We start from the raw sequence: 24,932 nt of genomic DNA, 5'->3' as shown, positions 1-24,932 counted from the left end.
GCCTGGGCACTTGTTCCCCCTCTGTGGTCATTCTGAGGTCTAACTGTCCCTGATATCACACACTTCCCTTTCTGTTTGATAAACTATTGTATTCCATGCACGTCCCATTGTCCTGGTACAACCAAACTATTACTTTGCTTTAAGTTATGATAAGAGAAAGCTGCCTACCAGAGCTGGTGGTCCTAACTCTTACCTTTTAGGAGGAGTTCTTGAACAAACAGACTCACGGACAGACACACAGGCAGACACACACAAACTCTAAAATACATTGTCGATAAATGAATTACCTTGGAATGTTGCACCAATGCTTGTAAACAAAAGAGTTCAACTGTCTCTGGTGGGACTTTACTCAAAGTCTCACAGTAAGGAAGCCCATTTCCTCCAAAACACCACAAGCCCCCCTGGAATAAGAATAAATAATAAATAAAATGACAAATGGTTAAATTAAAAGAATGGTTCTAGTTAAGGGTGGGCAAGATCTGGCCCACCAAGACCCTGGATCTGGCCTCTGAACTGCCTCAGGTAAAGACCAGACACTGCTGCTGCTGTGAGCGGCTTCCTGCTCCCTGTAGCTCTCTGCTCCAGGGGCTGGGGAGGGAGGAGGACTCTGAATGCTGCTCCCAGCCCCGTGCAAATTGTCTCAGCTTCCATTCACCACTTTACAGTTTCTGGCCAACAGGAGCTCAGAGATTTCGCTGGGGGACAGCAGCAGCATGCAAAGCTTCCCCCCACCTTCCAGCACCTGGAGCAGAGAGCTACAGGAAGCAGGCCAGTTTGAGCAGTCTGGTGCTGCAGCAGGCAGAGAGCCTGCCACAGGGCCACTGGCCAGGAGCCGCCCAAGTCAGTCTTCTGGCCAGAGCTTACCCCTACCACCTCAGGCCCTCTCTCCCCCAGCCCTCTGTCCTCCCACTCCACATAACCACAAACACTCTGCCCCTTGTCCTGCATCCATACCCCCTCCCATATCCTGCATTCCAATCCCCTCCAGGTCACAACCCCCACCCCAGGCCACAACCCAAACTGCTGCACCCTCTCCTGCCACCCAGTCCCCTTGCCCCAGGTCACAATGCCCTTCTGCCCTCAGTCACAACCCAAACCCCTGCCACGGGTCACCACCCAAACCACTGCTCCCCAGTCTCCTTCCCTGGTCACAGCCCCCTCCTGCCCTAGGTCACAACCCACTTCTGCACCTCCTCTTGCATTCCAGACCCCTGCCCCAGGGCACAACCACCTCCTTCACTCAAACTCCTTCCTGGACCCTACACTCCTCCTGGATCCCAATCCCTTACCCCAAGCTCCCTTCTGCAGCCAACCCCCATCCCAGACCTCTCACCTCCTCCATTAACATCATGGAAGAGTGCAGCCCTTGACCACTCTCCAAAGTCTTGGAGTGGCCCTTCCCTGTCCAAAAATTATTGCCCACCCCATTCTAGTTAGTTTTTTAAGCATGCAACATCTTTAAAGTGGTTATACCAAGTGCTCTAATGTACATTGCATCAAAATATCCCTTTTTGTTCTGCAACTTTCTAATATTTATAAAGGAAAAAAATAAAACATCCCGTTAGATTAGTAGCTGTTCTATAAAACCATTACTTGCCTGTACAGTAACTGGTATTCTTTAATATGCACTGCAACATACACATTCCACTGTGGGCGTCTGTGTGCTCAGTCCACTAGTGCCAACAGTACCATTAGGACCCTCCTCCGCCTGTTCTTCTCATGCACAAAACTGACAGCATAAAGGGGGCGTGTCCATTGCCTCCCTTTCCATTTCTTCTCACCACTAGCTAAAGTCATAAGTACCAAGGACAGTGGGAGGATCATGGAACGTATATGTGCACAACACATCTCCAAGAGCTAGTGTTACTACTACTAAGTAACTGTTCCTTCTCCCTTGACTGTGCCCATATACGTTCCTCTGTAGGTGACTCACCAGCAGTTTCCTTATGGGGCAGCCAAACGGCATTATAAGGGAGCACAGCACAACTCTAAAATGACCACGTGCTCTAACAGATAAGCAGTGTGACAACAAAACGACGTTAACTGAACAACAGAAAGTGAGGAGTTACTATATAGTGAAACGCATTTGCACAGAATAACTCAAAGGAGAACCTACTAGTTGCAGAAAATATAATAAAGGGGGCAAACACTGTAGATTTTTCATTTGGATTAATTCAAGCCCATCCTGCCCCTTGTGTTCATTTTTACCACTGCCTGTTTGAGAACATAAACAGCAAGGACCAGATTGTAGCAGGATCTGTACAGTTGCAAAAACAGGAAGGGAGGCAGGAGCAAGCGCTCCCTCACCTCTGCATGACCCACAAGGAGATGCTACACCCTCAGGCCTAGTGGAGCAGGAGCAGTATGAGATGGGGAAGGGGAAAGCTTTCCCACGCTGATATTAGAAAGTTAATACATAAGACCTTAAATAAATATTTTAAAAAGAGAGAGTGTTCTGCATAATTCCATCCTGGAGTTAAAAGCTCACCCTTTGAGCAGCTAGAGTCTGACTGCTTTCTCTTAAGGCTAGAGATGTGAAGTACTGGACGCATCGCTCAAGATCCGTCTGCGGTAAAGATACCAATAATAATCGGAGCTCATCTTCTATAGCATAATCCTATAAACAAATGAACACAAATACTTACCAATCTCCAAAGGAACGCACCAGGACATAACATGAAAGCAAACAAGGATTTGGAACAACAGAAACTGCTACATGAAGTAATGCTGTAAACTGAAAGGTCTGCATTGAGTGCTCTGCAACCTGTTATTGGTTGAAATGCACTTTGAAGATGTAAAATGACAGGTTAATATTCTTGGTGAGCAAATTTTTCAATAAAAAATCAGCTTTAAATTTCTAGGGTTACGACATATTTTATTTCAACGAGGTCTGAAGGATGAAATGAGGATGCTATTTACTTTGGTAGAGAAATGGAAAGGAGCAGACAGCAGGAACGCACCAGAGCATACAACAACAAAGTTTGAAACTTGGCTCTCAATTGCATGATAATCACTACAAGACTGGTGATGCTCATTAAGAAAATCTGATTTCACCAGCCAACTACAAAATTGATAGCATGATTAAGAAATTAAGCTATGGCACTAAAGATGGAAATACAATAGTTAACACTTGCATAGTTCTTTATCATCAGTGTTTGTACAAATATTCATTAAGAAATCCACAAAACACCCACAAAGGAGATGGGGATGGGAAAATAGGTACAGTGAGGCTAAGTTATCTGCCTTAGAACACACATAGGCCATGTCTACACTTGCAGAGATGCATGGATTGATGCAGCAGGAGTTAATTTAGCAAGGCTAGAGAAGATCTGCTAAATCAATGGCAGAGCATCCTCCAGTCAGCTCAGATCCTCCACTGGAACAAGCGGAATAAGATAAATGGAGAGGAGAACATCTCTTATCTATAATGCACTGCGTTGCCACCACAGTAAGTTGATCTAAGCTATGTCGACTCCAGCTACTTTATTCATGTAGCTGGAGTAGTGTAACTTAGGTTGACTCACCAAGGTAGTGTAGACAAGATAACAGCAAAGATTAGAAGAAAGGTAAGTTCATGGTTGGAATCACAGGCAATGCACGGGGGTGCACAGAAGGCCACATGCCCCTTGGCATCAGAGCAGGGATGGGAGCAGAAGGGATGGATGGGGAAGGAATAGGACAGGGGCACATTTCTGGTAACCCCCCCTGTAATCTCTGCACCAGTCACCTCTGGTTAGAATACAGTTTCTGGAGCTATTGATTCATGGGTTCTAACCTTCTTTCTGATTCTGCCTCTACTTACAGCCCTTATCTTGGGCAATTCTAACTTGTTTGGCATGTTTTCTTAAGGAAATGTAGAGAAGGCAAAAAAATTACCTATCAATCAGTAGTACAGCATCTCTGAACATACTGTTTGATCTGATTCTCCTTTTTGGGCCCTGTGTACATGGAAGTAGATATATGGGAACTTTTGTAGTTTTCAAATTATTTTGACCTTTTATACTTCTGGTAGATGTACATGCACAGACCATGAATTTACATTGGTATGTTATACTTCAATTTCTCAATGAGTGGGATACAAAGACTTCCCTAACCTCTGCACACTAATAGTATCCTCTTTGCCAGTTAGACAGTGATTATACATCTGGAATGGTAAAAATATACAGATCTGTACTCCAGTATGAAATGAATGCCTCAACTCTGAGGGTTTCAATTGTTTGGAAAGAGTTAGACCCATGATCCTATCCAGTGTGGACTGATTTAAATCAAAGAAATTCAAGTCACTAGTTTTAATCATTATTTAAATTAGCAAGCAAGAAACCCTGATATAAATAATTGATTTCAATTGTGCATTTGCACTTCAGTTACTTTCTAAACAAAGGTTAATTTTCTCATTTGTAACCATTAAGACATATTGATAGATGGAACCTACAGATTGATTTGGAGTTAAATACAGCCTTTACACTAAATTAGATATTTCCTTTAGCTAACAGGGTACACTATGTGTACACATTGTATTTTAACAATTACATGGTTTAACTCACATTTATTCAGATTCTTAATGTTTTCCTTAATGTTTACTCACTTTTGAAAATGGTGAGTGATGTATATTTCTTATTTACTATATGATTAATTTTTTACCTGCAATTTTTGTCAAAATCTATGGAAACTCAAAGACATAAAAGTTCACAAAAACAACACTGAAATTTTTGTTTTCTTAAAGAAAACTATCTCAAAAGTGCTAAATGAGAGGATTTTTTTCAAAGCATGATCTGCATTTAAAGCTAAATAATTTATTAAATAAAGGATGTATTATTTCCAGGTTATGATTATTATGGAACACCATGTTTAGGTTTGCAGACCCTCCGCACCTCACTGGCTGTGGTCACACTTGGCCAAAACTTCAAAATGGCCGTGCACATGGCCATTTCGAAGATTACTAATGAGGCACTGACTTGAATATTCAGCACCTCATTAGCATTAGGACATTCCGGCCACAGCGTGTCAAAAGTACCGCTTTCGAATGTGCACAGCTCGGCGTAGCAACACGGGGGTCCTTTTCAAAAGGACCCCGCGCATTTCAAAATCCCCTTATTCCTCTCAGTGGAGGGGAATAAGGGGATTTTGAACTGTGCAGGGTCCTTTTGAAAAGGATCCCCGTGTAGCCGCACCGAGCCGCACGCGTCCGAAAGCGGTGCTTTCGAAGTTCCACGGCCAGAAGTGTCCTAATGCTAATGAGACACTGAATATTCAATTCAGTGCCTCATTAGAAATCTTGGAAATGGCCATTTTGAAGTTTTGGCCAAGTGTGGCCACAGCCACTGTGATTTCCCCAAAAGGTCTGACCAGTGTCTAGCATGGTTAGCCTTTCTTCAGGGGTTATAACAATGTGTATGAGTTACCAACCAGCCTTCACAAAGCAATATATTTATTCTTTGGATAAAAGCTTTGCAGCGATAACATATAAAGAATAATAAATATTTCTATACACATGCTAAAAGTTACCAGAGGTCACCCATTATGGAGCACTATCTGGCCAAGTTCTTCCCAATCTTCCACAAGTGTAGGACCAGCCTTGGACAGAAGGTCTTGTCCATCTGCCATATCAAAAGGAAGCCCTGTGTTGTTTTATATGGGTAGGGCTGAATTCAGGGCTGGACCAACAGCTCTTTCTTTGTTTGTTGATCTCTGGAAAATCTAATTTGAGCCAGTATGGACGAGCCATCCCAGCAGGTTGCATTTCTCTGGTTTTGTCTGCAGTTTCAGAAACTCGTCTTAATCAGCCCCTCACTATTTTTAGTTCTTATGGGACCTATGTTAATCGTCTTCTTCCTACTCTCCACCCACTCAAGCTGCCTACAATCCTGGCCCACAGTGATACATATTACATAAAACATTCATCAAGTAAATACTGTAGGGTCTCTTGCAGACACTGCATGCAATTGTAATATCAATCACAAATTGAAGAATCTGAATAAACTGAAATGAAGAAACAATTCTCTTTACACTTGCACAAAAGACTACCACGCTCAAAAGATAGCATGCCACCTCAACAAACTCCAGTTCCAAGGGCTTAACGAGGGACTCAGTTCAATAGTCTGGCTTCCTTTAAAATTTGCCATCAAACATGTACCGCTTTAAATTATTTTAACAGAGTATAAGACATTTAGGCCTCAAAACAGATTAAAATTAACTGTGAAATTGGCAAATAAGTGTACATTTAAAAAATCTGATTTTAATGAAACATCAATTTTTGATATTTTTAAAATAATTCAATTTTTAGTCATGCTCATGATATCACAGTCCAAGGGTGATAAACCTGAGAGTGCAAAGCTACTGAACATCACTCCTCCATGCCATATTTAATTTTGCAAGTCTTGAGTCTTGCAACGGACATGTTGCCAATATTTTACTAGATTTACAAATATCCTGTACAGATGCCCATCCCTGGCTGTCCACTCCATATATTAAATACACAATACACTACACAAAGATTGCTCAACACACTTTGACACAAATAAATGTCAACCAGATAATATAAGAATAAAATAAAAACAGACCCGTGCAGCCCTGAGTTCAGCCCTACCCAGATGCCTGTAAGGAAGAAGGGTTTACAGCATGCCCAGATGGTTAACAAATCAAGACTGAAAGAGCTGACTGTTGGTATGAGCAGCAGAGAAGGGACAGATGGAAAAACTGTATCTAAAGCATCCCAAGGACTGTAACATCTGTATGGCCTGGGAAGGTAAGATACGTCCTGAAATTGTTCTGGATGTGAAATGTTTGCTTAACTCATTATTTCCCTGATCCTTGTTGATGGAAGTGACATACAGTGCATTTCATCAACCTAAACTCTAGCTTAATGAAGACTGTGGTGCAGGGTTTAGCCCTGTCTATGCTACGTGTGTGTCAGTATAACTATAGCACTCTGGCATGCAGAAGACATTATACTGGCGTAAATCACAGTATAGACAGCACTATCTCACAAGAGGGTGTCTCTGTCAACCTAGCTACCACAATAGCTAACAGCTCAGGGCGACAGAACACTTATGTAGACAGGAGAAGATCCCCCATTAGTGGAGGTAGCATCTTCACTAAGTGCTACAGAGGTGCAGCTGCAGCACTGTTAAGTGCAGACAAGCCCTCTTTTGTGTTATACTAAAAGTGCTGTGGGGAGAGGGGGCAGTATGGTTATAAAAGTTGCAGCTCTCTAGTCCAACACCCTTGGGACCTGACCAATGCTGAACCAGAGAGACACTTTGCCAGACCAGGGGAGGTCAATATTCTCTAGCAGCATTATCAACACTTCCACTGCTTACTGGGCTCTTTGAAGATGCTTGGGGTAAATTACAACTAAATAACAGCACAGACAACTGAGAGCTAGGACTGGTGGCTGTAAGCAAACTTTATGAGATCATGGGATATTTGGCCATGCCCATGATAAGTGGTCGTCCAGCTAACTAAACTCATGCCGAATTATGGATGTTGGATGGGAGCATGCTGGACTAGAGAGGTTCACCCTGTAGATGCAGATGGCAGAAAGAGGACAGGAGCATTTTAGGTTCTATATCAAAAAATTTGAGAGGCAATGCTTTTCGTTACATCACCTCATTATTATTTTGTTCTTCTACATCAGGACTCGAAAAATTATCTTCACTTTACTATCCAGTGATTGATTTAAAAAAAACTCTGAGTCAGCTCATCTCATCAATGACAACACTGACAAGATTCAACTAATATGCAACATTTTCATTTACTTACATCTTTTACTTTTGGTAAGGGAGGTGGTGGCAGAAAAAAACGAAGATCAACGTCCTTGGACCTAGCCAAACCAATCGCAGTCCTCTGATCACAGGCTTGGGCAACAGTTCTATATTGATAATCTGTAGTAAGAGAACTTAAATGTAAGGGCCAAAACTAATTTTAGTTGTGGTTTCCATAGTACTGTGCAAATAAGTAGAACAATATTGTTGTAATGCATATAACTAAGACCCAAGTTTTCCATGATTCTGTAGTCACAAAATCTAAAGTGAAAAAATAAGTTGGTTTCAGATCAATACTAATCTAAAATAATATTTTTGATGCAGGGCATTAATGAAACTTTTAATTTGTGATATTGCAATAAAGTATGTCAGACACTAACCAGATATATGTGATAGCAAGTGTTTAGAGTTAGTGCTTTGAAAGGAGAACAAAAAAATCACAAACCAAGACTCTTGTTATACTCAGGCCTATGGTCTTGATTCAGACAAAACTTTGAGCATTGGGTTGCAATCTGAAAGATTTGCAAATAGTGCTGTGCTACGTATAATATTTTTAGAAATACAGCATCTTAGGTCTGCCTGTTGCAAAGACTTACATAAAAAATACATTTAATAAACATTATTTGAAGTGGCAAAGTTAACCACAAGCAGCAGTACTGAGAGCCGCTACAGGCCCTGGGGCAAGATGGAAGCGGGGGGTGGCTCTGTGTCCAGGGAAGAGGTGGGGCCAAGAGGGGAAGGAGCACAGTAAAGAGCAGTCTGTTCTCAGCACCACCTGGAGCACAGCTTTGTGCCACCCCCACATTCCCTCTCAGCTGCATTTAGCTGGAGCAGCGCTGCCATGGCATATCAAATGGGCCTGAAGCTGTGGCCATCACCGCTGCCCAAGTAGAATGCAAGGGAATTGCTTGTGTGTCTTCTTGCTAGCCACTGTGGCAACAGAAGTGCTCTTTGTGACTGGTTTGGTATGCCTTACAGGACTTCCAGTCTTAAGCTGTAAGTACCTCTGTTTTAAGCAATTTGTGCTGATTTGGCTCTCTCAGCTGGGCCCAGAAAAACTTGCCATATGACACCTCCCAAGCAATTCTACTAAACCTGCCAGATGCTGAGTTCTGAAAAATAAAGACAGGAATCCTGGAATATTCTAAGAATAAACATACTGCCAAGCATCTAAATCACAAAACTGAGTTTTTTATTCTGAAAAGGGAGAACAAAAGAATCAAAAGCTCCTTAAAAATAAAAGGATGTCACCCTTTATAAAAGTCTCTTAATTAAGCGTGGGGGAGGTTTCTATTTCTCTCTGAGCTCCTGCATACATTAAAAAAATACTCTAGGTAGAATTAATGTTTTAGGATGATAACTACACGAAAAATCTTTCGCCTCCAGTCTGCCACATCAAATCCAGCTCAAACTGGTAATAACTTACTCTTATCCAATATCTCTTAAATGAGCTTCATGAATTGTGTTGATAGCCTCAGTCCTTTCTCTTGTGCACAAAAGAATGTCACAAAACCACAACTATAACAGGTGATCTTGTTGGTAGTCCCAACACAAAAGACCAAAGAATTAAAATATACAGGAACTAATCTTTGCTCTCTTGTCTAGATGAGGTTAGGGTTGTGGCACACTGGAGCTGCGTCTACATGTGCACGCTACTTCGAAGTAGCGGCACTAACTTCGAAATAGCGCCCGTCACGTCTACACGCGTCGGGCGCTATTTCGAAGTTGAAATCGACGTTAGGCGGCGAGACGTCGAAGTCGCTAACCCCATGAGGGGATGGGAATAGCGCCCTACTTCGACGTTCAACATCGAAGTAGGGACGTGTAGACGATCCGCGTCCCGCAACATCGAAATAGCGGGGTCCTCCATGGCGGCCATCAGCTGGGGGGTTGAGAGATACTCTCTCTCCAGCCCTTGCGGGGCTCTGTGGTCACCGTGGGCAGCAGCCCTTAGCCCAGGGCTTCTGGCTGCTGCTGCTGCAGCTGGGGGTCCGTGCTGCATATACAGGGTCTGCAACTAGTTGTTGGCTCTGTGTATCTTGCACTGTTTAATGAAAGTGTGTCTGGGAGGGGCCCTTTAAGGGAGCGACTTGCTGTTGAGTCCGCCCCGTGACCCTGTCTGCAGCTGTGCCTGGCTCCCTTATTTCGATGTGTGCTACTTTGGCGTGTAGACGTTCCCTCGCTGTGCCTATTTCGATGTTGGGCTGAGCAACGTCGAAGTTGAACATCGACGTTGCCAGCCCTGGAGGACGTGTAGACGTTATTCATCGAAATAGTCTATTTCGATGTCGCAACATCGAAATAAGCTATTTCGAAGTTGGGTGCACGTGTAGACGTAGCCTGGTAGTGCAGCACGGCGGAAGTGAAAACTCCAGCTACACCTGCTCTGTTTTTTGCATACAAGTGTCTTTAATCAATAATAAATAAAAATGTAATTAAAAATTGAAAACCATTTTCAAAAAGAGTATCTGCCTTCTCTTTTGGCTACCAGTCCCTCTTCATGTTAGTATTTCCACTGAACACATAGTGGCTACATGAGATTTCAGCATTTTTCTAAGATTGGTTAGGTTGTCACACCATACATTACCGTGCCAGTGACCATTCTCTGCCAGCTGCTGCACTGCCTGCAATCGAACAATTCTGTCTTCTGATTGACTTCTTTTCAAGAGGACCCACAAGGCACGTTCATGATCTTCTGAAAACCCACTGAGAAGTTCTTTATCAAAAATCACATACATATAATGTTAAAATTGACAAGCATTTTTCTTTTATAGTCAATTTCATACTTACCCCACCAAAATATTATTATCTGGGTTATTAATATTACTTAACCATTTATGGAGCAATCATTTAATAACTGTAACAGTATAAAAACATTGGTCACAGATCAGGATGATGGACGCAATCCACAGAAGGCCCTTGCCAAAATCTTTGTCCTTCTGAAATCACTGAGAAATTCTAGTGAAATAAGTTTTTTTCCACTGACTTTGAGGATTTCAACTCATATTTTTATATTTATATAGAGTTTTTAAACTGATGATCTGAAAGTGCTTTTCAGTAAAAGCTCTGTTTTCTGGCATGTTGAGGAACAGGTGTGCCAGTTAATGAAATATTCTGTTCAACTTAGTTATACTCTACTAATGGAATACTAAAATTTCAAAAAGTGAGAATACAGTGAATAATGTATAAAGAGTCTCACCAGTTTAGCACAGGTTGAACCTCTCTCGGCTGGCACCCTCAGGACCTGACCAGTGCTGAAGGAAAGAATTTGCCAAAAACTGAGAGGTCACTATTGTCTCGCAGGATTAGCAACACTTTCACTGCTTGCTGGGCTCTTAGACATTTACGGGTAAAATACAGATAAATAACAGCACAGAACACTGAGAGCCAGGACTGGTGGTCGTACACAAACTTTATTGGGATCATGGGAAACTTGGTCACTCCCATGACAAGAGGACATCCAGCTAACTAAAATCATGCCAAACGAGGGGCGTTGCCAGAGGAGAAAGGGTCAGACTACAGAGGTTCAACTGGTAGAAGTACTGCATTTCAGAGGGACTGGTTTCTTGAAGTACTTGGTGAAAACCAGTAAAGATTCTATGCTGCTGATCATCATATGATACAATATATCACTATGAGCAGCATATGGTGTACACCCCAATACATGTAACACTAAAACTATACTGAACATTATTTACTCTTTAAGGATTCAGAAGCCACTTCAGGATCTTGTAATGCCTTAGGGTCATCATTATCAACATCAATTATCACTGTAGATGTAAAAGGTTTAGGAGATTGGGCTGAAGCTATAATGACCCCATGATGTACCCTGGAAGCTGCTTGCCTTTTTTCTGTATGTAAAAAAAAAAAAATCCCTGATAGCACCTGGCTTACTTATCTTCTGCCTCTTTTGCATAAAGCAGAGTGCAGAATGTGCAAATGCATAACATGCTGGTCAGTATGCTAGTCGTGGTTACTAGATTTGAGATTAGCGTTAGGAGATCTCAGAAATTCCAGTTAACTGCCAGGTAACAGAGCTTTTACTGTAGTTATACTGAAGAACTGATTCTGCATTGGCTTCAATGGGAGTTGGAAATGATTAGTGACTCTCAGGTTCTGGGCCTTAATCTATTGAACCTTACTCACAACACCTCTGTGAGGTACATATAATTATACTTGTTTAACAGATGGATAAATGAGAGCAGACAAAGTTATTTTCTCAACTTGTCACATCAAGCTGACAGCAGAATCAGGAACTGAACCTTTATGTACTGACACCAAGTCCTGTGTGCACACACTATTGTTACAAAGAGGTTGTATTCCTTTCAACTGACACTAACAACAATCCTGCTGAAGAGTATATCACACTCACACCTAGTTCTTAAAATGAAAAACCTTCACCAAACAGTGCATTTGGCATCTCAAAAGCTTTACGCTTCAAATCTCTTCTGAAATAGGGTGCAAAATTCTGTCCAACCATGTGTCTAACATTTGTTATCTAATATATTTGAGAGAGTCCATCTGCTTGGCTTTTGAAGAACTCATCCTAAATGGTAAGAACTAGGAATACCAAATTCAGTATACACCTTCCACATATAACTTAAACCAATGTAAGGGTTTGGCTGTGCCAGGAAAATGGGATGTGCCTGGAATGGGATTGCTTCTCATAAAACCATATAGAAAAGAGACAGAATTACCATGCAGGTGAAAAAGGATAACTGGGGGTGCGCCCCCACCTCATGGTCTGAAACAACTTAAGTCTCCCAACCTCCAGGCACCCTTTAGGAAGGGAGGAGAGAGCCTGAAGATCCCCCGCTGATTCATACAGAAATATTGCTGGCTGTTCCCTTTCATCAGGGATCCACAGGAAAACGCAGTTTTGCTGGAATTTCTTACTCTGGCTGGGGAGCGCAGAGGGCAGACTATCCTGAACCTTCCCCAGTCTGTGCCCACTGGAGCTGTTGTAGCCAGGGAGAGGCGCTTCTTACCTGGCCACAAGCTGCTGTGGTAGTCCTCTCTTCCCAGGGCAGCCTGCATACTGAACCCCTCGTCCCCAGCCGTATCCCAGAACAATGATTTAAATGAAACATTTTCATTTTATTTAAAAAGAACTTAATTGAATTAAGGACCAAAGCAAAACCGGGTAAATCTTATAGACAACATATACAGAACATAAAACTTTCTGTTAAACAAACTCTGAAAAAGTGCCATGAAATACCGTAAACCCTCAATTTACACAGAGGTTGCATGCTGGGCAACCTCTGCGTAAATCAAATTTCACGTAAACTGGGGGGAAGGTTTGGAGAGATCCCTGGAATTTCCCTGGCTGGGGGAAGCAGGCGGCTGAAGCAGAGAGACTTGACCTGGCAGCTCCAGTTCCCCCTGCAGGCAGGTGGGGGCTGGGTTGGGGAGGGGCAGGGCGCTTCCTGCTCCAGCTGCTGGCCATGCGGAGGAGCCACGGCACCCCTGCCAACCCCCAGCCGCGGCAGGCTTGGCCCTTGGGTTGCTCCAGAGGCAGTGTGGCTTGGTTCTGGACCTGCTCCAGCCGTACCGTGACTTGGTCTTGGAGCTGCTCCAGCCGTGCCTGCCCCTCTCTGCCCCCCGGTGTTGCAGTGCCAGGCAGTTGCAAGGCAGGAGCTGCCTCCTAAGGAGCCCTTGAGCCAGCCGGCAGTGGGGGAGAGGTACAATAAAATAGGGTCCCCCCAGACTTGACTCACATTAATATGGAAAATGCGTAAGTCGAGTCCACGCAAAGCAAGCGTCAACTGTACTGCAAACATGTAGAAATATCATAACTATTAACTAGTTACTATCTTTTAAGGATAATAAATTTGTACTTTTCTAAGTGTGAATACTAATCATGGACAAGTCAAAATTTCCGCTCTTAATACCTACCATCAAAAGGTCTCCGGAGAATTTTAGCTTCTGTTTCTAATATTTTCCTCACTGCTTTATGAAGTTGTTTTCTTGCCTTGTATGTGATCCCTATGAAATATTATAGGCTTATTCAAAGTTGTAAGCAAATTATTATAGTATTAAAATTGTTCAGGAACTAATAATCTTAATTTTTTTTTTAAATCTTCAAAAAATTACTGTGGGAGAATATTGCACATGTTGCTGGTTTTTATTTTAGGTTATTCTCTTTACATAGGTGTGCTTCCCACAAATGTCAAAAGGAAAATTAATACACATATAAATAGAACTGATAGTAACTTTTTTCTTTACGTTGGAAGAGTGACTTAAGCTCCAAGGTTCAGGTTTGAAATAACCAGTCACCATGAAATCATAAATTCAAGTTACAGTAGAATTAAACTTAGTCCTTTATCCTTCCAAGGTAAGAATTTTTGTGTGTGTGGATCTTTTACCCTGAGTTCCTATCAGCACTGCCTGGACATCAAAGACTTTCTGGCACTCTTCACAGAAGTAGGGAACTGTTACCAAAAGCTTCTCTACATGCCCACTGGCATGCTGCATAATTTGTCTCGTTTATTCCCACCCTCCAACCAAGTGCTGCCTGCATTTCAGCGTTGCTGTAACTAAAATATTTAGTTTTCTATTCCCTTTAATACAGTAGGTCCATACTGATATTGCTTCTCACATACGATATACACAAAAAAATAGAAAATAAAGTTCTCCCCAGACTGTTATGCAGTATTTCTGTTGATTGACATTAGAGAAGTTAATCTCCACATCTACAATGACACCACTCATGATCATTTAAAAAGTAAAAGAAAAAAATAAGATGCAGGGGGAGGGATAACATTTTAGACTGGTAAACCTATCAATTTAAACAGCCTGTTAAGTTCTGATCCAGTTGCTTCCAGAATGCTACAACTTTTCAGTTAGAAAGATGCTTTACTTAAAGGACCACAGGGTTTGGGGTATTTTTAATAAAATACGTTTTTTAATAAAACCCTTTTTTTGGGCAAATTATATTCAAATAGATAAAAAGTTCAAGAAACATATTATCTATGTTAAGAATATTATAATAACGTGAGAGGTATTTGACATAAGAATAATATTCTCTGCCATATCAACTCAGAGTTCTGTGATGTACTTCTTAGTGGCACAACAGAAAGTCTCACATTATGTTTATTCCGGGACAAATGCATGAGCAATATTCTTCCAATATCCCAGTGTCTTGTGCATTGTTTGGAAAGCTGCATTCTCAGTTCTATCTCTCAGCACACAATTTTACATAACTTACCTTGAGATTCACTGGGATCTAAAGAGACTGTGTGTATATAAATATAGGACTTCAGTTTCTCTTGCTGTACAGCTTGAGTATCTAGCGTCAACAACTTCTTCAGAGCCAAAACTTCATATGTAATAAATACAAAACCTCTTTAAAGAAAATAAAATGGAGTATAAGTACAGTGCTATTCATAACTACAGAGTTTAAGGCCAGAAGGGACCACCTTATGATCTAGAAATATTAACTTAAAGAATGAAGGAGGCAAATATAGGTTGAAAATGGTTTTATAAAAATTATAAAATATTTACAGGTAAATATTTTTTACTCTGTAGACAAGATACCTCATGAAATACAAAATACTCATTTGATCTTCTCTATAATCAAGCATTTGACAAGTTCCAGGGCCCATTATAGTGTTTCAAGTAATCACAGCAAAAGAGAATTAATCTTAATGGATAACACCTTACAATATGAGAAGATGTTCAGCTGTCATTTGAAGCTTAAAGTACTTCATATTTTAAGATTTCTTAGGGTACCATCAATACTTACTGGAAGAGCGACTCATTCAGGGTCGATCTTCCAGGTCTTAATTTAGCACACCTAGTAGGGACGCACTAAATCAAACTATCAGGACTCCACAGTCAGCCCTGGTACTATTCACTGTCACAAGGAGTAAGGGAGATCAACAGGAGAGTTTCTCCTGTCGACCTCCTGCTGTGTGAACAGCCAGAAAAAAAAAAAAAAAAAAATCAATCTACAATGCGTCGATTCCAGCTGCGCAATTGTTGCAGCTTGACTTGCTTCTCTTAATAAGTCTTTTTGCTCTAGTGTATACTTGGCCTTAGCAACATTTTTTTGGGAAGCGACAAATTCAAATGTAAATATTAGATATAAATTAGATGGTTAATTGTTAGTTACAACTTACCCAAGAATAAGTGATCCAGCTAATTTTGAAATTTTTCCTTAAACAAAAAGAACAAAAAAAAAAAAATCCCAAAGGTCAGAAAACACTGTGCATATACAAATTTTATATACAAGTTAAGGCATTGGATCAGTTCTAGGGACAATAGAAAGATGATAAAACATAGAGAATAGAACAAGGTGTTCACACTCATTTTTCTGTTTGACTCCATGTATTCAGCAGATGAAAACCACCTTTTGATATGACTATATGCTATATTCTTCCTCTCTTAGTTTTAAATTACAAAATTCCCTGCTCTCCCAGCTAAATAAGCTAATAAGTCATTTTTACTGACAGTGTTTGTTTTCTCTACATTATCGTTCTCTCTTCTGGTGATATTCATATGCTCAGCAGGAGGTGATCAGTGTCACTAGTAAAAAGGGAACTTCAACAGTGCTGAACCAGAGAATTTGCTGAACCACAGTAGGTCAATACTGTAGCGAGTAAGTCTCCTTATTTTTATTTCACTGAGGCTACGTCTACACTAGCCCCAAACTTCGAAATGGCCACGCAAATGGCCATTTCGAAGTTTACTAATGAAGCACTGAAATGCATATTCAGTGCTTCATTAGCATGCAGGCGGCCACGGCACTTCGAAATTGATGCGCCTCGAACAGGGCTCCTTTTCAAAAGGACCCCGCCTACTTCGAAGTCCCCTTGTTCCCATCAGCTCATGGGAATAAGGGGACTTCGAAGTAGGCGGGGTCCTTTCAAAAGGAGCCCTGTCGGGACGAGCCGTGCAGCGGCGAGGCACATCAATTTCGAAGTGCCGTGGCCGCCTGCATGCTAATGAAGCGCTGAATATGCATTTCAGCGCTTCATTAATAAACTTCGAAATGGCCATTTGCGTGGCCATTTCGAAGTTTGGGGCTAGCGTAGACACGGCCTGAGGCAAATAAATGGAACAATGCTTGCAATGCTGTTTAATAATGTATGACTGTACTTACACCCTATGTAAGCCTATGCCTAGACAACACTTACTAGCTCTCTTCATAATGAAGTGTTAGTGTCGTTACACAATTTTACTGTGTTGGCACAAGGAAATAAGATAAAGCATAAAAACGTGCTTCTACCTAGCAGCATTACCAAAGTTCCACTGCTTGCTATTCTCTTAGAAGCCATTTTGGGATAATTTAGAACTAAATAGCAGCACAGAACACTGAGAAACAGGAGTGGTGGCTGTAATAAACTTTATTGGACCACAGGAAACCTAGTCACACCCACAATATAAGTGGATAACCAGCAAACTAAAATCATGATGAACCAGAGAAGTTCAACCTGTAGTAAACTGTTAACATAAATTGTGAAGAGGATCTCTCCTTTAAATAAATAATTTCATTGAGGTCTCTCTGCTATGTGGAGGTAAACACAGGAAAATATAGTACATGCTCTTATTGGAGAAGTGTTGCAAAAATCAGTCCAAGTAATTCTGTAAAATTTCCTTCAGTTAACAGGACAGCTGGTACAGTATTTGATGTTTATAGTGTTTTACACACTTTAATTCTAGGGTATATCTGCACTAACACATTAGGTAGAATTTGTTAAGGTCAATTTTTAGTGCCCCCTTTTGTAAAGTTGAGGGTTCATGTCCACATTGGCACATGAAGTCGACAGCATGTCCCCTCATTAGGTTGGGCAGCTTTGACTTTGTCAGCAATGCACTGTGGGTACCTGTCCCACAGTTCCTGCTGCCCCCTTGCATTGTGGATTAAAATCTCAGACTGTGGCCACACTAGCCCCTCCTTTTGGAGGGGCTATGTTAATGTGGCACTTTGGGATATGCTAATGAGGTGTCACATGAATATGCAGTGCCTCATTAGCATAATGGCAGCCACATGTGCTTCAAAACTGCTGGTTTCAAAACACACGCTGCCTGTGTAGCCAGGGGCCTTCTGAAACAACCCCCTGATTTCAAAACCCCCTAATTACCATTTGGTTTTGGGAAGAAGGGGCTTTCAAAAATCAGGGGGCCATTTTGAAAGGTCCCTGGCTATACAGGCAGCTGCATTTCAAAACCAGCAGTTCTGAAGTGTGAGTGGATGCCATTATGCTAATGAGGCACTGCATATTCATAGAAGCACCTCATTAGCATATCCCAAAGTGCCACAGTGTCTGATGGGAAAAAACAGTACCATGGGTGGTTCTGGGTATGTCGTCAGCCTCCCATAACACCTCTCCTCCTCCCCTCAACCCTTGGAAAGCAACAGCAAAAAGTAGTTTTGCTCCCCTTTTTTTACTGGGTACCAAAGCAGATGCCCCTGCAAGGCTAGCATGGATCCCATCCAGCTTCAAACTCTTGTGGCAAGTATTGTGAACACCTCATGCACAGTACTATGGTATGCACAGAGCCTCAGCAGCTGTCAGCACGATGAAGACTCAGAGGAGGACACAGACATACAAGTATGTGAAACAATAGCAAGGAGGAATGGGGAAATGCTGGCTGCACTTGATGCTTTGTACACCAGTTCTGGTGCTGCAACACAAGCTCAGACTGGTGGGGTCGCATTGTTATGTGGGTATTGGACGATCAGCAGTGGCTACAAAATTTCTGCATGCATAAGGCCACTGGTATGGAACCTTGCAAATTGCTTTCCCCAGCCCTGAAGCACAGCAATACAAGAACGAGACCTGCTCTGACAGTTCAGAAGCACGTGGCAATAGCTCTGTGGAAGCCTGCAATGTCAGGCAGCCACTGGTCAGTTGTCAATCAAACTGGAGTGTGTAAATCTACCGCAGAGGCTGCTGTAATCCACGCAGCCATGGCAATCAATATTCTTCTACTATGAAGGACAGTGACTCTGGGAAACATGCAGGACACAGTGGACAGTTGCTACAATGGGGTTCCCTAACTGCAGCAGGGCAATAGATGGAATGCACATCCCTATCTTGGCACTACCTTGCCACAGACTACATAAACTGAAAGGAATACTTCTCCACATAGCTGCAGATGTTGGTGGATCACAACAGCCATTTCACTGACATCAATGTGGAATGGTTGAGACAGGTATATCCCATATGTTATCCTTCCTTTTATAATTCTCAGGGTAAGTTTGTTCCTATGTTTCTTAAAATATGAACATTAAATTAGGTCCATTTAAGGAACTTAATGCAATGGCAATTTTAGAGTCTGCCAACATGTGCTCTAAAAATCTTTAATTTTTTCATATAAATTAAGTTTCTAATCTCTATGGTTGTGAAACTAATCATTTGTGATTTGAGCAAACCAGTGCAAGGCTATCTGTCTTAGCAATGATAGGTACTCCACTCATGTCAATTAAGCCTTAACACTGAAGCACAGTGATGATTGTTTAAATGACAGTTCTAACAAAAAAATTCAGTGATAGCAGTATAGTGCAGATATGAGAAAGAGACTTAAAACATGAACTTATCACAAAGTATTCTGAGGTAACAAATAGGCTGTGGCCACACTAGCCCCTCCGGTAACGTGGCTTTTTGAGATATGCTAATGAGGCACTACCATGAATATGCAGTGCCTCATTAGCATAATGGCAGCCATGCATGCTTTGAAACTGCCAGTTTCAAAACTCAGGCCCCCCTGTACCCAGGGTGGGGCCGTTCAAAAGGGACCCCTGATTTTGAAAACTCCTTATTCCTGAAACTAAATGGTGGGAACAAGGGGCTTTCAAAATCAGGGGACTGTTTTGAAAGTCCCCCTGGGCTACACGGGCAGCTGCTTTTCAAAACCGTCGGTTTTGAAGCATGCGTAGCCACCAATATGCTAATAAGGCACTGCATATTCATGGTAGTGCCTTATTAGCATATCTCAAAATGCCACATTACCGGAGGGGCTAGTGTGGCCACAGCCTATTTGTTACCTCAAAACATGAACCTATCACAGAGTATTCTGAGGTAACAAATAGGCTGTGGCCACACTAGCCCCTCCGGTAATGTGGCATTTTGAGATATGCTAATGAGGCACTACCATGAATATGCAGTGCCTTATTAGCATATTGGTGGCTACGCATGCTTCAAAACCGACGGTTTTGAAAAGCAGCTGCCCGTGTAGCCCAGGGGGACTTTCAAAACAGTCCCCTGATTTTGAAAGCCCCTTGTTCCCACCATTTAGTTTCAGGAATAAGGAGTTTTCAAAATCAGGGGTCCCTTTTGAACGGCCCCACCCTGGGTACAGGGGGGCCTGAGTTTTGAAACTGGCAGTTTCAAAGCATGCATGGCTGCCATTATGCTAATGAGGCACTGCATATTCATGGTAGTGCCTCATTAGCATATCTCAAAAAGCCACGTTACCGGAGGGGCTAGTGTGGCCACAGCCTATTTGTTACCTCAGAATACTTTGTGATAAGTTCATGTTTTAAGTCTCTTTCTCATATCTGCACTATACTGCTATCACTGAATTTTTTTGTTAGAACTGTCATTTAAACAATCATCACTGTGCTTCAGTGTTAAGGCTTAATTGACATGAGTGGAGTACCTATCATTGCTAAGACAGATAGCCTTGCACTGGTTTGCTCAAATCACAAATGATTAGTTTCACAACCATTGAGACTAGAAACTTAATTTATTTGAAAAAATTAAAGATTTTTAGAGCTCAGTGTGGCCACAGCCATAGTGTGCCAACCTTCCCATATCATCTTGTGAAGTCTAATACATAATTCAAATGTACAGCTTACTGGGACAACACAGTCATTTTTATGAGCTCAGCAGGTTGATATTTACATAACTGGACTTACTGATATCTTTCCACTGTACATCACTTTTTGTGGTTGGACCAGAGGTTCCTATTCTTCTGCAGCAAAACACACAGTAAGCAACCAATGACATTCTGTAGGTGTGCAAACAAAATCATTTATTTAGGTATTATAATTAAAAACCAGCACCAAAGTTCTGTATTTTCTCCCCACAAGATCAACTACAAATTGTAGTTGATTTTACTGAACACTTTTTTAAAATGACCTATCTCCTAGTAAGGCACCACTGCTGCATCTGAGTACCAATATTGTTATGTACCACACATTTCCATGTCTCCATAAAGACATTACATTGGATCATAAGTGCTTTTGGACCATCAATATGTAGCAATCTCATTGTTCTTAGTCTTCAGAATTGATTTTATCTGAGGAAAAGGATCTATACAATCATCTACTTGATGGGACTTGCAACAACAAACGTTTACATCTCTGAAATGCATATTTCACAGAAACTGTTGGACGTCTTCCTGCTATGAGTCATGACTAACGCTAGAATTTTCACATGGAAGTCTGTGGCGAACTGTATAAAGTTAGCATAACTAACATGGCTTCTGTAAGGCTAAGCACCCACGTGATTGGCTCCGCTTGCTGACTCCGCTTGCTGGCAGAGAAGCTGACCATGGTACGACCCCACTCAGGAATGAGCAATACGAACTGCATAGAGCTGGAAGGAACTGGATCTAACTGAACTAGGAGTACTGTGTCCTGTCAAGATAGGATGTTGAAAAATTATCTTTTTGTTCACCTGTTACTGTAGCCTATATCCAATCAAATGTATCAAATGTATCCTACTTACTGTGTCTGACCAACCAACTGTATGCAAGTTAAGACTATAAATGTTCCGTTACTTTGATATACAGGGTCCCTCTCCCCAGAGAGGTACCTTATGTGCATAATAACACCTTGTAATTCTACCCCAAAGAAGTCTCCGCGTCTCTCAGTTAGCCGGAACACTGTTGTTTCTTTGACAAGTCACAGTGTTCATGGTAATCATGAATCTGAAGAGAGTTTGTGAGGCATCCACAGTGCACTCACCTTGCAGCACCACCTCCTGTCCTGTGGGTGTTGCAATCCCACAAAGATTTGGTCCACCCACCTTCTGTAGATGGAAACGGAAGTGTGAATTGACCAAATTTGACTGGCATGGCAACCTAACTGCACATAGGGTCACAACACCACTCCAGTTTGGCTTATCCACCCCTCTGCAGAAGGAGTCAAAGGAGTGGATGCACCAAACACAAGTGTTGCTGCAACTACATATGCTAAGCTGTACCATCCAGCGTGGCGAGCTGTGCCCAGCACATTAAGGAGGTTAAACACAATCCTATAGAAACACCTACCTTCCTAAAAGAAAGGGAGGGAAAAGTAGCTGTAGCCATCAGGTGGAGGATATTTTCTAATGTGTGAAACTATAGATCCCCCAACTTTAAGAGGAGACAGTATATTACCAGAACTGTGTACAGAGATCAGGTATGAAGACAAAATAGGTGTTTGATCTGAACACAGTCATCCCCACAACTACAAAGCATGTATTAAGCTTCCATACATGGGAATTTTCAATAATTAATTTTGAAAATCAGAATATAACATAGGGAGTCTGTCACCATAGCATGGAGTGGGCAATAAGCCAAATACAATTCACCGGGGTTAACCTCTGGCTGGCTGTCAGCGCTTTATTTACCTTAATAAAAGGGAACGGAGGCTTAGACACACTGCATTCTTCACAAATACAGGGAGCTGGGCTACACTATTACATGACATTGGCGCAGCTGAACAGAGGTATGCTCCACTGTAGCATAGCCGGTGAAGATGGGCTAAACTAAGCAGAGAGCACACTCCCATCAACATAAGCGCTCCACTTCACCAAGAGGTGAAACATATGTTGGCGGGAGAGAGTCTCCCACCCAGAGAGCACAGCGTAGACAATGCTTTAAATCAATCTAACTTGCCTTGCTGCACGGTGGCTTTTTTTTTTTCAAACTCATAATTGAAATAAGTTATATCAATCTCAGTGGTAGTGTAGACATGCCTGCAGGGGAAGCCAGTGCCACTGCTCTAAAAGTTAGGGAACCACAATCTAGCCCCAAGTGTTTAAGTGACTTGCCCAAGTAAAACAGGAATACTGTGTCAGAACCAAGGAAAAAAACAAGATCTCTTAAGTCCCATTCTAGTGCCTTAACCACCAAACTATTTTTCTTTTGTACAAAGAGGGTACAAAGTTCCCTTAAAATTTAATAATGTTCCAGTACTACCTACAGAGAAAGAATAATATTGTCCCACCAGATCAGAATCATCATGCACTATCCTCCCCCTTGTCCATATAATGGACCTCTTAATATTGCTTCTAAGTGAATTAACCGCTATGCAGATCTACACTGGTATTTGAGCAGCTGCTGCACAGCTTCACTTTGATCTTTAAACAAATTTTGAAGAATACTTCAAATGAGGTACAATACTGTTAGTGACACAGAATATGACTATTATTGGCTTTATTTGATGCAACAATAAGCAATGAATATTCAGATTCTCTTTCATGTCTTAATTCTTATGTGGCAATCTCACAATATAATGCTAGTTAAAATACATGAGAAGCATTGCATATTGGGCAAATTTGGTTGTATTCCCCCAACATATTTTTCCTTTATAATTACAAAGTTTTTAAATGTTACAGTGTTACTCATTTTACATATAATTTATATGGTACCAATTGCCCTAACTGTCAAGTAAGCTACCAACCTTTAATTTTATTATCTCAGCAGATAGTCACTTGGAGACCAGATTTAACCTCCTTAATATTAAAATAACTTCATGACTTACCAACTTTTTCAACATTTGCAAATTACAATACCAAGAAAAATCAGAAGATACTGTTGTATCAACTAAATCAAAAGTAACACTAGGACTCTGGGCAATCTTATTTTCAGATATGGATTCAAGAAAAGGCAAAGGTGTGCTGTTGCCTAAATTAAATATTTATTATCTACACTGGGCTCCGATCAGATCTGGCATACAAACCTTATAGGAGAGAGATGTATTGGTCAATAAAACTTAGTTTAAATTACACTAACTTACTATCGCATTTCACTAACTGCCCAGCATGTGTCCTATATTATTAGGGTTAAATGAAAAAAATCCACTCACAAACTGTGAAAAACCAGAAGACAGAGTTAAGATTGCAGTTCTCAAACAAAATGATGGAAGGCATATAGTTGCCGTTCAAAAGTTTAAAATGATGAGTTGAAGGTTAAATGACTTCATTAGTTACTCTTCCTTGGATTTTTGGCTGGGTTTTGGTGTTTGCATATGCCACCTACAGAAACAAACAACCTTAAGCAAAAGTTTTAGTTTTTTTTTGTGGGTGAATGTATATCCATATGTAAAAAGCATAATTGAAAATTGAGATATGACATGTCCCCTGCAGGGAGTGGAATGGATCATTGTGGAAAATATAATGAAGTTCTTCAGAAATATTTAACAGAATGATTAATGAGAAAAGATTGGCTGAATACTTAATAGTCAACACCTGTGTACAGATTCCTATACAGTATGTTCATATCCAATTTCACAAGAAAGTGACAGGCACCTAGAAGAGATGTGTTATCACTGCATACATATTATGTGGTGCATTTTACACAAGCGGTAGCACCCGTCCTGCAGCGCGATTGCTCTGGGTGCATTACAATTTGAATTTTGGTAATCAAAGAGGTTTACATGGCTACAATACATGGGAAAATCAAGTAATTCGTTATTAATCAACGGTAAACCACTCTTACTTTTGATCACAATAATAATCAAATTATACACACACACACACATATTTAAGTGAGCACTTTGTGGTAAAACCTAAATAGATCTTCAGAGGCTTTCCACAATATCCAGAGCATGTTTTTACCACCACAATACACTTGAAACTCCATAATCCAGGTGTCCCTGATCTAGGAACACTGGTGGTTCAGATCCTCGCCAGGGGAGGAGGAAGGAGCTCTGCCTGAGCAGCACGGCTGTGTGTATGGACCATGACTGATTTCTTTTTTTTGGGGCAGGGAGGAGGGAGGGATCAGTGATCTTTGGTAGGAAAAAGATTCCACACGCCTGTATTAAATCGTTCTTCTGAATCTGTTCTGAACCCTCTCCAAATTATTAACTTACTTCTTGAATTGTGGACACCAAAACTGGACACAGCAGCAGTCTGACACAACTAACACCAGGAAACCAGTTCTTATCAGAGAAAACGTAACAAACAAGAAAAAACAAAAACAACTCAACCACTCAAAATGGGGAAAAAA

At 41.3% G+C, this 24,932-nt stretch overlaps 1 protein-coding gene across 2 annotated transcripts in view; it reads right to left on the bottom strand.

The window, feature by feature from the left end:
- Positions 1 to 24,932, bottom strand: part of SERAC1 (serine active site containing 1) — a 48,444-nt gene that overhangs the window by 17,758 nt on the left and 5,754 nt on the right. For both annotated transcript variants that reach the window (XM_074990304.1, XM_074990305.1), the window contains exons 2-9: positions 20,629 to 20,720; positions 15,884 to 15,920; positions 14,971 to 15,107; positions 13,659 to 13,748; positions 10,351 to 10,479; positions 7,762 to 7,883; positions 2,489 to 2,617; positions 288 to 401 (exon numbers count right to left, since the gene is read on the bottom strand). In XM_074990304.1, the coding sequence (XP_074846405.1) occupies positions 288 to 401; positions 2,489 to 2,617; positions 7,762 to 7,883; positions 10,351 to 10,479; positions 13,659 to 13,748; positions 14,971 to 15,107; positions 15,884 to 15,920; positions 20,629 to 20,719 (849 nt within the window). In that variant the 5' untranslated portion in view covers position 20,720. The remainder of the gene's footprint in view (positions 1 to 287; positions 402 to 2,488; positions 2,618 to 7,761; positions 7,884 to 10,350; positions 10,480 to 13,658; positions 13,749 to 14,970; positions 15,108 to 15,883; positions 15,921 to 20,628; positions 20,721 to 24,932) is intronic.

This window comes from Carettochelys insculpta, chromosome 3 (genome assembly GCF_033958435.1).
Source record: "Carettochelys insculpta isolate YL-2023 chromosome 3, ASM3395843v1, whole genome shotgun sequence".
Taxonomy (NCBI): Eukaryota; Metazoa; Chordata; order Testudines; family Carettochelyidae; genus Carettochelys; species Carettochelys insculpta.
The sequence above is the reverse complement of the archived record's forward strand: the minus strand, read 5'-3'. Positions and strand labels throughout refer to the sequence as shown.